At 36.6% G+C, this 14,945-nt stretch overlaps 1 protein-coding gene across 2 annotated transcripts; it reads right to left on the minus strand.

Annotated features, from left to right (window-relative positions):
* Positions 1-3,397: 3,397 nt before the first annotated feature.
* Positions 3,398-14,181, minus strand: LOC113107454 (refilin-A-like). 2 transcript variants are annotated; one of them, XM_026269975.1, is made up of 4 exons: positions 13,930-14,181; positions 12,702-12,919; positions 7,092-7,201; positions 3,398-5,324 (listed from the first exon to the last, which is right to left on the minus strand). In XM_026269975.1, the coding sequence occupies exons 2-4, from the start codon at positions 12,915-12,917 to the stop codon at positions 4,982-4,984; spliced, it is 669 nt and encodes a 222-aa protein (XP_026125760.1). In that variant the 5' UTR covers positions 12,918-12,919; positions 13,930-14,181; the 3' UTR covers positions 3,398-4,981. The 2 variants fall into 2 exon arrangements, with proteins under 2 accessions (XP_026125760.1, XP_026125759.1); XM_026269974.1 differs by having other exon boundaries at positions 12,702-13,039.
* Positions 14,182-14,945: the final 764 nt, after the last annotated feature.

The raw sequence follows: 14,945 nt of genomic DNA on the forward strand, positions 1-14,945 counted from the left end.
CAGTTTATTTGTAAGCATCAGGACACGTGTTGAGCACTAGAGGGCGCTCTTGACCTATATGTGCAGTTCTTTGTTGCTGCAAGCTCTTAATTTATCACGAAAGACATTTAACAAAAAACTTGTTTTCATGCTGCTGAAAAAATGAAAAGCAGATGAGGAGGAATTATTTTAAACATCCTTCTGTTTGAGGCAGAAAATCCCCCACTAAACATCACAAAGAGACCACAGGGCACAAAAACATATGAAACATATATATATATATAATGCCAAAAATATATTTGCGAAATATATTTGATTTATTTGTTTAAATATATTTAGTAAAATTGATTTAAAGTTCTTGTTTATATTAATGTGAGTATCTTTTAAATATTAAATATTGATATTTCCAATATATTTTAAATAGATTAAAATCTTTGTATATTTTGCTCTCGATATTTCAATAAAAGAAAATACATTCACGTGTATCACAAAAGTTAAACACCTTTGTATACAACATGTAAATGTAACAGATGCATAAAAAAATCTCATTAGAATATTACAATATTTATAGTTTATATTCAATATTATTTAACATTGTTTATGTACATTTAAAATATTTGAGGAATTAATGTAAATTGGGACACATTTTGCCACTGAGATGACGATATTAGCCTTAGGCCTTTTAAACACATCACATTTTGATTGGCTGACTGTTCTTCTTGGTGTTAAAGGGAAAGAAGAAAACATTCAAAATCGAAACCGAAATTCAGAATCTCTAGCCACATAATCTTCCCATGTCGTTTATTTATTTTTTATTTCTTTATTCTATTAATACTTTCCCCTTAAACACTACAGCGTCGACGCTATACGGATGTGCATGACCGTGTCTCCTGCGCTAGTGGCATGTTAAAAGGTTCATCGAATGCCCATTTTCCACAATTTGATATGATTCTTTAGGGTCTTAATGAGAAGTCTATAACATTCTTTGGTTAAAATTTCTCAGTGGTAGTGTAAAACAACACCCTTTTACCTATGTTCACAAGATCTGTTTTAATGCATGTTCCTTTAAATGCTAATGAGCTCTGCTGACCCCGCCCCTCTCTACTGTAGGGTGACCAGCTGTTTTTATACAGTCTATATGGTGATGAGTCGTTCTCTGAGACTATTTACTTTAACCGTGGAACTTGCTTTATGAATCTTTGCAAATTGCCTTTCCTTATAATGTGTTAGTTAGCAGCTAACCAGCACATTATTAGGAAAGGCAATTTGCTAAGATTCATAAATGAACCTTATATTCACTCCTTCTGTAGGTGAAGCCGGATCACGAATGATTCATGTGAACATTAAAGCATTTAGGCAGTCCTGGTTCCCTTCAAAAACAAAGTTAATCCACTGTGTCTTCAGCAGCTCAGATGTCGGGAGTAAATGATGACTGCTATGTTCCTTATTAGATCCAACAACAAAACACAATCACTTAGGAGTCATTCTTGTCTACATCTGCTCCAGCAGTGAAACAATGGCGGACTGATGAAAGTTCACTTAAAATAATAGCCTATACATTTACAAAAGATACAAGTTATTTTCTACTTTTTGCATAACAATATTTAAAATGTATTTTGTTTACAAGAGATGCTGGTTATTTTCTGCCTTTCAAATGCCAATTTGCATTTATTTTGTTTGCAAAACATAAGTTTTCTTCTTTTTTTCCCCTTGTCATTTCAAGCAAGCTTTGATTTTGAAATGTTCAAATAACCATAAACAGTTATATTATTTTAAAATCACAAAGATAAGAAATGCACTCTATTATTAGAAAACAAATCCCACATTTAACAGTGGAGTATTTTTGCATTACAACCCTTTAATATACTATGAGGGCAAAAAAAATAAAAATAAAATAGTTAATCAAGGTTTTGATTTTAGGTCAAATCGCCTAGCCCTATTTAATGTTTAATAGCAATAAAGTGGGCAAACATTTTAAGTAGAAACACGTAAACACAGTCTCCATCCTGTAAAGCAAATTCAAGGAACTGCAAAGTTTATATGATTCGACATAAGTTTGTAAATCATTAGACTGGAGAAACTGTTTTGAAAGTAAAACTGTCAGGCATTGGGAAAGAGTAGGCAATCTTTCTTTCGTTAAAGCAGTTCATAGCTTTTTTTTTTTTTGAATATGTAAAATAAACATGTTGCATTTACTGTATTAAATTTGTTCAGTGCAATACAGCTGTAACATTCATTTACCTTATGATAATGTATTTAATGACTGCTTTTATGTGATCCTTTACTCCTGTAAATGAGATCTAGCCTAAAGCAAGCTTGAATGCATGGATTAAAATGATATACGCTCCAAAAAGACTCAATGCCTGTCTCACGGCTGGCAGTTTTATAGGAGGATGGTGGAAAGGTTTTTCATCTTAAGCTGGAAAGTATTTGACCTCGCTGGAAAGTGCTGTGTAAGTGATAATGTACATGGAAAACAGACTCATTCTTACCTCACAGATCATTAAACATCCAGAGTTTATCAAAAGAAGGCAAACATACAGCCATTGTAGGGTTTGGGGCTTTTATTTAATCGGTTTGGATATACACATTTTTTTTTCTTAAATAATTTTCTCATCTGTTGTCCAAAAGAAGACCATTAAATTGGGAATTATACAAAAATATAAAGAGAATTATGAGTGCTGTATGCCACATATACAACAGGAAAGTATTTTACAGAAACACAAATCACTGTGTTAGGAAATCAAACAAAATCCATCTGTTAGCGGAAAGTATTTGTACACCAAACAAATGTAATCATCAAATTTAATACATGTGGAAGAAATAAAACACCTCCCCTCGGATCTGCTTTCAACACATTGCTAACATTCCTCTATCAACTTATCAAATGTCCATCTTGAGTGAACAGGAAGTCATTTCTGAGCCATGCCTTCCTGTAATTTAATCTCTTATCTTCCCCCTGGTGATTTTTTTCATCGTGTCATGTAATACACATGCACTAGTTTCCTGTATTACACTAGTTAAACTCTTTTGATTTGTACTGTCAAGCTTTTCCTCTCAAAACTCAAACACATCCTCATACCAGATGGAAACATACTCTGTCATCGTTTTTTCTATTTTCAGTCACCAGAAGATCTCTATTACCATATTTTCCGGACTATAAGTCGCAATTTTTTTCATAGTTTGGATGGTCCTGCGACTTATAGTCAGGTGCGACTTATTTATCCAAATTAATTTGACATGAACCGAGAGAAATGAATCAAGAGAAAACATTACCGTCTACAGCCACGAGAGGGCGCTCTATACTGCTGAGTGCTCCTGTAGTCTACACTGAAGACATAGAGCGCCCTCTCGCGGCTGTATACGGTAATGTTTTCTCTTGGTTCTTGGTTCTAAATGAATGCGACTTATAGTCCAGTGCGACTTACATATGTTTTTTTCCTCATCATGACGTATTTTTGGACTGATGCTACTTATACTCAGGTGCGTCTTATAGTCCGAAAAATACAGTATATAAAATCAGAAATTTAAAAAAAGAAAACGAATGAGGTAAGGGATCCAAATTTACAAAACCCACTTCAGCTTTTACAGAATTGATAGAGTATAGTCCAGACATAAGACAGACATGAAGTACTTACACCTCCATAATGCCAAAATCTCTGCTCCGTTACATCTCATCACATCCCTAAACAACAACAGCTCTGCTCCACAAAAGAGGAAATACACTCGCTGGAGGAGACAGGAGTTTGGTAATCTAGATTTTGGCTGGGACAAACTGGCTCCGAAAAATGTCAGAAATGACTCATTACCTCTGACAACCGTACAGGCTTCAGAAGGTCAAAGAAGCTCGTCTCGGTTCAGAGATTAAACCTGTCTCACAAATCCAGCATCTGAGATCAGAATACGCTGAATTCTCTCTTCTAACACATGCTCAGTCCGGCTATTTCAAATACAACCTTCTGTTTCCTGTCGTTCTGTGAGTGCAGCTCTTATTTTGGCCACTGAATTATTAGCACGCCGGGCGTTTTCTGAAACTCTTATTCCACGTTTTCTGAGGTACAAACAGAAAGGGAGGAAATATTTAAGGTTGTATTTCCCTTTCTCTGAATTTTACAGAATCTTTGGTCCAACCTTTCAAGTGCTCCTACACGTTGATCTGTCCTTAGTCATACCAACACATTTACAGCCAAAACAAAACAACAACTTTACATAAGTGCAATTTAATGCAGTTTATATTTCCTCAGCCAGTTCTGATAGTCTACAGGTTAATGCCAGTAAACCTTAATCATGATTCATTTTTGACATTGTGTTAAATTTCATACAGTATCTAACCTGACTAAAGTCTAATGACTTTGCGCTCTTGTCCACATATAATGTGCTTATGCATTTTGTTTTAATTATTAACTCTTTCCTGTTTGAGAATTTGTAAAAATCAGCAATGCTAAGACAATAAAAGTAGGCCCACATAGAATCTTATCAAATTAGCCAAAGTATTCAAACAAAAAATAAAACCAAGCTAAATTTTAGAACCAGACAGTTAATGACTAATAAAAAGATTTATTAAGATCTATACCCTTGTGGTTTAAATTTTTGGAATTTGGAACTGACATTCTTCTGAGTTCTGTGTAAATCTGCGGAACTTTCAGTGGAATTCTGTGGGCTTAGATTCCTCGCGGGCCTGTGAATCAGCAAACGGCAGAAACTGTTTTGCCCCAAATGCTTTTCCCTCCACCTGACTGGTACGACTGGATATTAAAATTAAAAGAAAAAATCTCCAGATGTACATAAAAACATTACTGACACGTAAAACATATGTAAAGACCACAAACACACACTCAACTCCAGCTCATCTCCAACATCAAGTACCAATGTCACTGGAAGCGAAAGAACAAAATGACCCTCACTGAGCCTCCGTCGTTGGATCGGGGTTTTAGTCCATGTACTCTCACTGTAGCTCTCTAACCAATTTTGGGAAGGATAACACATCTCTCCTATGTGTCTCTCAGAGGTCTTCTGTGTAAATGATGCATGGACTGGCGTCCTCGGTGGACTCCAGCCTGACTGTGGACACAAACCGCCGGCGCCCGGCTGCGTTTCTGTTACCGTTGTAGTTCAGCGTGGTGCGGTATGTATTCCGGGTGTGTTTGGGGAACACGATGGTGGTGCTTTGGAAGTGTAGTGGCCTGTGACGTGGCTCGAAGTGAACCTCTGACTTGTAGCTGCGCCACGTGCAGTTCTGAACGGCCACCACCGTCTCGCTGAAGGATGTGGCGGTCGGGACCTGGGCGCAGAACACCTGGTCACGGAAGTGTCTGTCTGAAGCGTACTTCACCGCAGAGTTGAACCTGACGGCGGTCAGAAGACAAGAATCCGTCAGTTAAACAGGTTCAGGAAAGTATGGGAATGTTCGCTCTGAGACCAACTTGGAAATCAGGTTTTGTAAAAGTTTAAAGAGATGTTATTATGCACAATAATGAACAAATGTTTCTGATTCTGCACTATTTCTAGCTCACAAGTCCAGTAAGTTAATTTGTGCCACTGATCATATATCCCTACAAACGGTCAGATGTTCTTTCATTGGCCTTTCTCAAATCATGATGAAGAACATGATCGTCAGGATTCACACAAACTCGTGGAGTTAAAGTGATAGTTCACTCAAAAACGCACCCGGAAGAGAAGAAATCGTTGAATAAAGTTGTGTTTTGTTTTTCAATGCACACAAAAAAATATTCTCATAGCTTCATAAATCACATTTGAACCACTGTCACATGGACTGTTTTACCGATGTCCTTACTACCTTTCTGTGCCTTGACCATTCTCTTGCCATATATGCAAGAAGTAAAAAAAAACTCTCTGATATTATTAAATATTTCTTAATTTGTGTTCCGAAGATGAATGAAGGACTTACAGGTTTGGAACAACATGAGGGTGAGTAATTAATTACAGATTTTTCATTTTGGGGGCGAACTATCCCTTTAATGCAAAAGAGATCTAAATACAACTTTTTGCAGTCAAAATGTTTAAAGCTGCAGTCCATTGCTTTTTTTTTGTTGTTAAAAATGATCCAAAATCAATATTTGAGCAAGTACATGACCAGCCAGTGTTCAAAACTATTGCCATACTTTAGCCCGATTAACAATGTTTTTTTTTTTTAATGTTTTCTAATTTCATTGGTATGGATAGATTTTTTGCAGGAAATTCGAACATGGCACTGCATAATTATGTCACGTCTGTAAACATAAGTAAATTGCCCCAGCTATTAGGCTATTGCATGTGAGGATCCTGCAGGTGAAGGATCGCTCATAGCCTTTTCTCACAGAAGCAAGAATAATTAAATGAATCATTTTGATGGCAGATTGTATTCCAGAAAGGATTGGGTTTATGAAACACGTGGATTTTTTTCAATTATTTTCCAGTTTTAAATCTGCTTCTGATTGCAAATAGCCTTGGATTACACAAGATTTGTATTTTAAAGACAACCAGTTTGAAGAGAGCATAGTTTGCTTTTTGGGTTAAAAGAGTTTCTTATATGAAATTCAAAGAGTATGACAATTAGATTAGACTGCACAGAAATCTACACACTAATACACTCTATACTCAGTCATGCAATGCTGTTCTTGTTACATGAATCATTTGAGAATAAAGTATAACAATAATAATAATTTGCACGGTTTGATGTGATATGAGCCAATCGGTCGTTATTCTTAATCACCATTGGTAGCACGATTTATTGTAATGCTTTTTTCCTAAGTTGGGCAGACTTGTTACTTGCTTGTTCAGTTGACAATATCCAGTGAAATGTCTTATTTGGGTCATATATTCCAAGATGTAGGCTAGAATCTGTGATTGGGAAGTTAATATAAATATCCACACCGGTGCGGTGACTGACTGCCACACACTTCTCAAAACATCAGATACATCAGCGCTGGAGCCGAGCCGGAGCACAACCCACACAAGGAAGATCATTCCTCGAACAGCTGCAATTGCAGGTTTTCAAACAGAGGTGGTGACAGAGGCAAAACTTACGGGCTGCAGAACTGTTTTGGTCTCAGACATTTGTATCCAGCTTTAATTTGGATGGCCATGAAACCACAAAAATATTTAACACTCACTTGATCTCTTTTTCTGGTTTGGGGTTAACCTCGATGCTCTCTCCATAGACCACAGGGTACATGCGTGACTTTGCATCTGGACCTTGAGAGTTCAGGAGCAAGTATGGCAGCTACACAACAAGACATAAAAAAACAAACAAACAAAAAACAAACAAACAGGAATTAGCAATCAAGCTAGCCATTACAACTCATAATAATTGATGTTCAGTCCTAGCAAATATTCATAAATCTTACATCCAAAATACAGTACTTCTCAATTCATGCATGCATGATGACAGCTACACTGTATAATACAGCTACACTGGCCATAGCAACTGATTACTTGCATGTAAGTGCTAGTTTTGTGTGTCTCATCATTTTATGGTCTCTTCTTCTCACATCATTTAATTTCAAATTTTCATTTGTATGCATTTATTTTTTAAGTAGCTTTCATTATCATAAAATAAACTATTGTAAGGTAAAAGAAAACTGCTCCTCTTCTATCAAATCATTTGTCCTCTGAATCAGAACAGTGTTTAGCATTTAGCAAAGCAACATTTTAGCAATATCAAACATGCAACAATCCCAGAATACTATACCCTTGTTTGAATATGAACACTAATGTACTTTACAGTTTGAGTCTTTTTAGGGAGTGTATTCTTTTTTCAACCATTTCAATTTTATATTGAAGATTAAATAATTTTACAAGCAGGCTTTAATGGGGTCTCATAAAATTTCAAGCAGTGTTATTTTAGTATTATTATTGTTCTATAATATTATTTATTAGTATTTTGAATTAGTTTTTGTTTCTCTATTTTTATTTTAGTTGTGTGGTTTTGTCAAATTAATTTAGCAAATACTTCTACTTAGATTTATAAAAAAATCAGTTTAATAATTGTAATAATTATTTCATTACATTTCCAAGGCAACAATAAATTTATCTATCTATCTATCTATCTATCTATCTATCTATCTATCTATCTATCTATATCTATCTATCTATCTATCTATCTATCTATCTATCTATCTATCTATCTATATATATATATATATATATATATATATATATATTTTTTTTTTTTTTTTTTGACAGTGAAGCAGTGTGTGTGGAGCTGGAGTGTTCAGTGCCTCCACCTGCTCCAGTCATCAAACACACACACACACACATACACACACACACACCACGTGAGCGCTCAGCACGTACACGCTCTGCTTCTCACTTTCTGTCTCTGACACCTCATAAAACCCAATTCCCCCTCAGCGTACCTTCAGCCCAACTGTCATCTGACCTGACACGGGAAATATGGGCTCTTCCTCAGCTCCAGCGGAACATTTTTTAACTTGCACATCCAGTAAATCAAGAAAACGCTAACTTTAAAGGTTTTACATTCTAATTTGCATTTTTTGCTTCAGTTCGTTAGTTAGAAATTTAATTATTTTAGTTTTGAGGAATCAGAAGAATTGTGATGGTGTAAACGAGAAGGTTAAAGATGCATGTATGCAAAACCAACTAGTGCAAATAAAATTATAGCCTATATCATTATATTCTTATTCTTATAATAGTGCATCAGTCATCACTAAGCAAGTTTCATTCAGTTACTATCTATTTATGATATTGTTTTTCAAGTTGACAGAGGGTGCTCTGTTTAAGGCAAGAAAGTGAGTAGCCTACATAAATAGCTCCTGTTAGTAACATATATGCTGTTTATGAGAGGTTTCTGGCATCATGCTGTTGTCTTGTCTCATGGATGCGGGCCAGTGAGAAAGGGATTGTGCCCTTGAGCATGTGCATCTGTGTCCATATGAGTACAAGAGAGAGTGAGTTAAATCCAGGACGGATACTGTGTCCACTGTGCCATTATACAATGTGCAGCAACTCCACACACAAACCTTGTAGTCTACCAGTCACATTAGACACAGATCTCAGCAGGAACAGAGCACTTCAACAGCCTTCAACACTGGCTCAGCCCAACAGTATCCTAATCAAATCTGAACAGAGTTTGATATTACAGTATCATCACTATATTGACTGAGGTTTATTATAGCAAGAGAAAGCCAGGTATTATACTTATACATCATATTAGATATCACTGCGATGTTAAATGGAAAAACCATTTCGATTTGATACTGTAGAGAGCCCTTCAAATATAGATAGACAATGGCAAAATGTCTATAATAATAAAAAATGTGTAGAAACTTGCAAAAGAAAAAAATACAAATACAAATAGTGGTTACAGGCCAGCAATGATGATGCACTTACAATATCTGCCAGCAGGGGAGAATGGGACCATGCTAACTAGTCAAACCTTCACTTGTACAAGTAAATATACATTGTTTTAATGGTATTCCTACTCTTATTGATCCTATACTTTAACAGTATTTTTATCTTTTTTTTGCAGTTTATAAATTTTTTTACAAATTAAGTAGGGGTGCACGATAAATATCGACCAATAATTAATGTGCATCTCGTCAGTAAAGCCAGTTCTCTAATCAGTTGTAAATTCCATCAGGTGTGTGATTTCACATAGAGCAGCTGTTACTACACAGAGCCGTTGTTAACTGACAAGCTTCGCAAATCAGTGCTGCTAATGAACGTGGATTTGCACAGCTTGTCAGTTAACAACAGCTCTGTGTAGTAACGGACGATATTTATCGTGCACCCCTAAAATTAAGAACAGAATTAACATTGCTTTATATTCTGAAATAGAAAAAAAAAAAATTTACACACATTGTTTCCACTGTATAAACTGATAAACTAATGCTAATCGAAGCTATTAAAGTTATCCCCCACCCCCTTCCCACTGTAATGTTTGAGAGGCACAGACACGGCATGAGTGGGATTTCTCTTCTGGAGTATGAATTTTCAGAATTGCATCCTTGATAAATTTCTTGATATTTTTTCATATAGAAATGATTGGCGAGATACAACTTGCAACTTAACATTTATGTAGCTATAACAAATATTGTGTATTTTCTTATTTTCTTCAGTACCTAAAATCGTCCGAGCTTATGGGTACAGTACAGTCTTTAATAATTTAGCCCTGGGGCCCATTTAATAGCAGGTTTTGGTACCTATCCTCATGCAGTTTGAGGGGTGCAGGGGGGGATACAAACACAGGGCTGTACTTCATTGGTTGTACTATACTGACATCTAGTGGCCTGAAATTGCTGACTGAATGTTTTAATTCTGGAGGAGTCTGGTGGATCTTTGCCTTATTTGGTTTCATATATTTTTAGTCTATAGTCCTGCTAACGGTGTTATCAAATTACGGTTTTAGCGTTTTTAAAGAATAACTTTCAAGTGAGCTGTAGATAGACAGGTAATCTAAATGTACAATCAGAAGCTGTTGATAAGTTGCTTATTATCATGCATCCCTAATGAGTTGTCATAAAGCAGCATTACTTTGTTTCAGAGGTGCCACTGCACCCTTCACTTTAATTTCAGCAAACAGAGGTCATCAGTTTCTTATGCAACTGAGTGCAACAGCTCTGCTGTTAGGCCTGCCACACTAAAATAGATTGGAGAGATTTTTTTTTGAACGTTATGCAAACACAACTCTCGAAATAGACCTGCAGCCACAAAATGAGAGGAAAAAGGCAGACATATCCTCTGCAAACATGCATACTGCATATAGTGTACTGTACATACATGCAGGGATGGACAAACCTTTGCAAAGCAAGGTTGCCATGGACGGAAAATACAAAGTCCAGCAAACAAAGATGGCTTTGTATGCCTACGTTTTCTTTTTTACTCTGTGAGAGCATTTGGTCCTCATACAGTATACTGTTGCCTGCAGGCTCCACCACATTTGTATACATTAAAGTAATAGGATTTTGGAAACGGCATATTCTGAAACACTATGACAGAGAGATGTTTTGTTGACGTTGGCATGTGATCTTTCCAAAGTTTTAAAGACATACAGCTTATAACCATGAAAAATTCATGTTGCACAAATAAATTCATGCTGCTCTTTTCTATTTTATCGAGTGAGACACTTTATTGCAGCAGCGTCCCGACAAGTGCACGCATGTTTCTTGAAGAGGAGTGTCTGAGTGATCATTAATACACTCCAAAATGCCTTTAGATACTTGCTCTTAGTGGCGTGCTCGGGCAAAGCATTTATGCTGCACGACAAAGACAAATGCAGCTCAATCACATTAACAGTCGAGCAGCAGAAACCGGAATCTGTTTAATAAAAAGGCTGTTGTTTTGCTAGTGCCGAACAGTGTTTTCTCAGGGAAAACTTTATTTTTTGCTCTACAAGGTGCATCTAGAAGTGTTGGAAAAGGTTTCTTTCTATGCTAATCTAAATCTTCTAGCATTGTGGTTACTCTGAAGTATTGGGACACTGCCAGGATGTCAATACAGATTTGAATGGATGGTCGTGTCAGATGTGGACACTGTTAGTTTAGCGTGCTATGCAACCTTTTAGATGCAGAAATAAGACTCTGGGTTATGCTGAGGCACTTGACTTGAGTGGTGCTATACTGTAACACAAACATGCGCGGTCTAGTAATACTGTACCAGTATGATATATATATATATATATATATATATATATATGTGTGTGTGTGTGTGTGTGTGTGTCTCAGCACTGCTTGTTTGTTTGCACGTGTGTATGTGCTGTAAAAGGGTTGCTATGAGGAAGCTATGAGGCACAGAGGCACAGATCGGTTACAGACACAAGGTCAACTTGTTTACAGAAACTCTCTCTCTCTCTCTGGTCGCTCCTTGTCATCCCTACTTCATTAGAGTGAATCTCCAGAGGCACGAGCACCTGAACCCCTTTCTATTTCAGGATTCTGCCCTATTCCTTCTCATTATTTGTCCCTGGCCTCCACACTGTCAACATTGTCTGTTTGTGTTTATGACAAACTGCATATGTACTTCTATACTAACATCTTGTTTTGAATTGAACTACTTGATTTAATCACCAGTTTCTCACGTGACTTTGCAATTGTCCTGTTTATACGGAAGTAGTTTGCTGCCAGTATGAATGAGTAAATGAAGTCAATCTGTATCCAGGGTGAATATGACTGAAGCAAATTTAAAAAATCCCAACTTCCATTACAACAGACTGTAGTATTACAAGTTATGACGTTATTTAAAATCAGTATGAAATGCCTTTTTTCTTAATGCACAATATTGAACTTCTAATTGTGTTGTAGTCAACTTAAACCCATTGCTTTTTTTGCGAATGAGTGCATTTAAGATGCAAGTTCATTTGTCAAAGGACAAAACTGATGGATGACAACTGGATCGAAAACCTTTGGATGACACATAGCTCATATCTCCTAAACAGTTCAAATGTCACAAGTGTGTGCAAAATAACCATCCTCAAAAATGCAAACATATTGCATTGTGTGTTTATTGATTGCATTGTTTTATCCCCTTTTAAAACTGATAGCACTCATAGTCCTCATGCATGGTTCTAAATACTGCTCATGATTTACCCAAGTAGAGCATGTTCCTGCATTAACATCCTTTTCTTGGACAACAAGCAGTACCCTAAACCTAACCTTAAAATCAGTGCACCGATTGGTTGATATGCCAGCACAGGATGTTCACTGAGGAACATGGCTTTCTTGGGTCTCATTTAAGCTATAAGGCTTCATTAGATGAATACATACCAGTTTGCCTTCCCGGCTCTCCTTTCTGCAGTATCCTTGCAGCTCATTTGGAGCTGAGCAGCTGCTGGAGCGTGACTCGAGGATCCCTGGTGACAGAGAGTAGAAGGGTGGACTGGGGCTTGGCGGGAGTCCTGAATCCGGACTATCAAGCAGTCCCTCCCGGTTCTTTCCTTTCAAACTCTCATCCATAGCTTGCAGATGTAAATGCCCCACCATTTCTGGAAGAGCGTAAATGTTTTAAACCAGCCAAATTCACTCCAGGAAAGACGATATGAGAAGTATAAACTTAAAGTCCCATATCAGAGACGCAAATGGAGTCCTGTTGTCCAAATAGATACCTAAAACGTAAAATTAAAATACATGTTATATGGGAGCATGGGGCTAGTTGTCACTTTTGGCAATTTAAGTTCACTATCAATTCACTCTCAGTTCTGATTCCACTTATATTTCTTATGGTAGGGTTTCTATATAGACAAGTTCTATATAGACACAGACATTTAGGTCTTGTCTACATAATGCAAGGCACACTACACTGTCACACTCTATGGGGTAAGTTGTCACAGCAGATTCTGTGATTAAATAGTGTATTATAGATTTTAAGCTAAATGAAAACAGTTACGAAAAACAAAACAAAACATAAAACATCAAAAATGTAAACGTAAACTGTATTTCAAAAAAAAATTTTTGCCACAAAAATACTATTATAATATAAATAATATTTGTATATACCAATATAACGTGTGACTTCTTGCCCCGAGCTTACATTTATATGAGAAACACATACAGAACCTTATGTTTACTGAGATACAACCCTTGTGACAACTAGCCCCGGTATAACTATTTTACAAAAAAATGCTTTAATTCATTACAAAATAATTACTAAAAATATTAGGAATAAATAATGTCTGTGTTAAAACCTAGTGTGCTAAAACCTAAAACCTGTGTTAAAACCTAGTGTGCAGAAGTTTAGTCATCATAATCACGTTCGAACAGTATATCAACTAGAACATTCGAACGCGCACATGATGCCCAAAATTCCGCGTCAGTAGGCAGTTCATCAGGGATCGAAACACCGCCGAATATGTTCCCAAACGTGCGCGTTAACGGATAATACATACAACAGTTGGACTTATTTAATTAAAAGACACAAAAACCACTCTTAATACACTCTATTATAAATTTAGAAGATATGAAGGCGGAAAATATGCCTTTGAGAGTTTTTTGTTACCTTTAAATTTAGAAATCCCGCCGGTTAAAACTCCGTGAATGAAGATTTCAGCGTATAACACTTAAGTTCATGATCTCAGAAAAAAAGTAAAATCCACAGCACGTGATGACTTCCTCGCAAACAGTTTAAAAGTGCAAGAACGATACCAAAAACCTCTGAAGTCTCAGAATAGTCCCCAGCTCATTAGCGCCGGTGTGTTCTGTGCGTCTCTTGCCCTTCTGGAAGCGCAGAAGTGTCTCTGGCAGCAGCGGCGCGCACACTGACCGCCAGCCTTTATGCGCCTGGAGCCAATCCAGAGCGCTCCCGGCGCCGGCCAGCAGGGGGAGCACTGCATCTGACACTTCTGACCTACATTCGAGCGAAAAGTTTAGCGTTTAGCAAATAAATAAATAAAAAGAGAGCACACCGCGAGTATTTGTGTAAGTCAATTTACACATTTAAACATTTTTATGAAAAAAAAAAATATTTAGTATCGATTTGTTGCTGAAATAAAGAATGGAACATTTGTGGGCTTAATTGGCCTCAGCTCTTGAGAAAGTGTATTGGGTTACTGTGGGATTAGTGTGTCACACTTTTGAAAATTAGGGTGACCAGGTTTTTGGCAGAGACACAGCTTTCATTCTCTGTAATTTAAAGCAATTCTGTTGAACCATGAGATGCTACGAAAGACATCCAGGGCAGTTCATTTTAAGTAACACCTCATGAAACTGGGACTGGGAGTGTCCCGAATAAACCACAACTTCAGCAGAGGACACTTGCCGTTTCTTCGTACCACATATGCCATTTGATCATTAATGATAACTGACCATAACGGAAATAAAAAAAAAAAAATTATTAAATGGACAGGCAGAATAAAACACTAGAGAAATGTGTTCATAAACATTTTAAGATTAAAATATTCAGTTAAACTTTTAAATGTTTTGGGTTTAAGGCATTACATTGGATTTTTAAATATGTTTTATTTTTATAAACTGCAGTAAATCCAGTGAAAAAATGACACGACTGAATATGCATGG

Source organism: Carassius auratus, chromosome 8, assembly GCF_003368295.1.
Source record: "Carassius auratus strain Wakin chromosome 8, ASM336829v1, whole genome shotgun sequence".
NCBI classification, from domain to species: domain Eukaryota; kingdom Metazoa; phylum Chordata; class Actinopteri; order Cypriniformes; family Cyprinidae; genus Carassius; species Carassius auratus.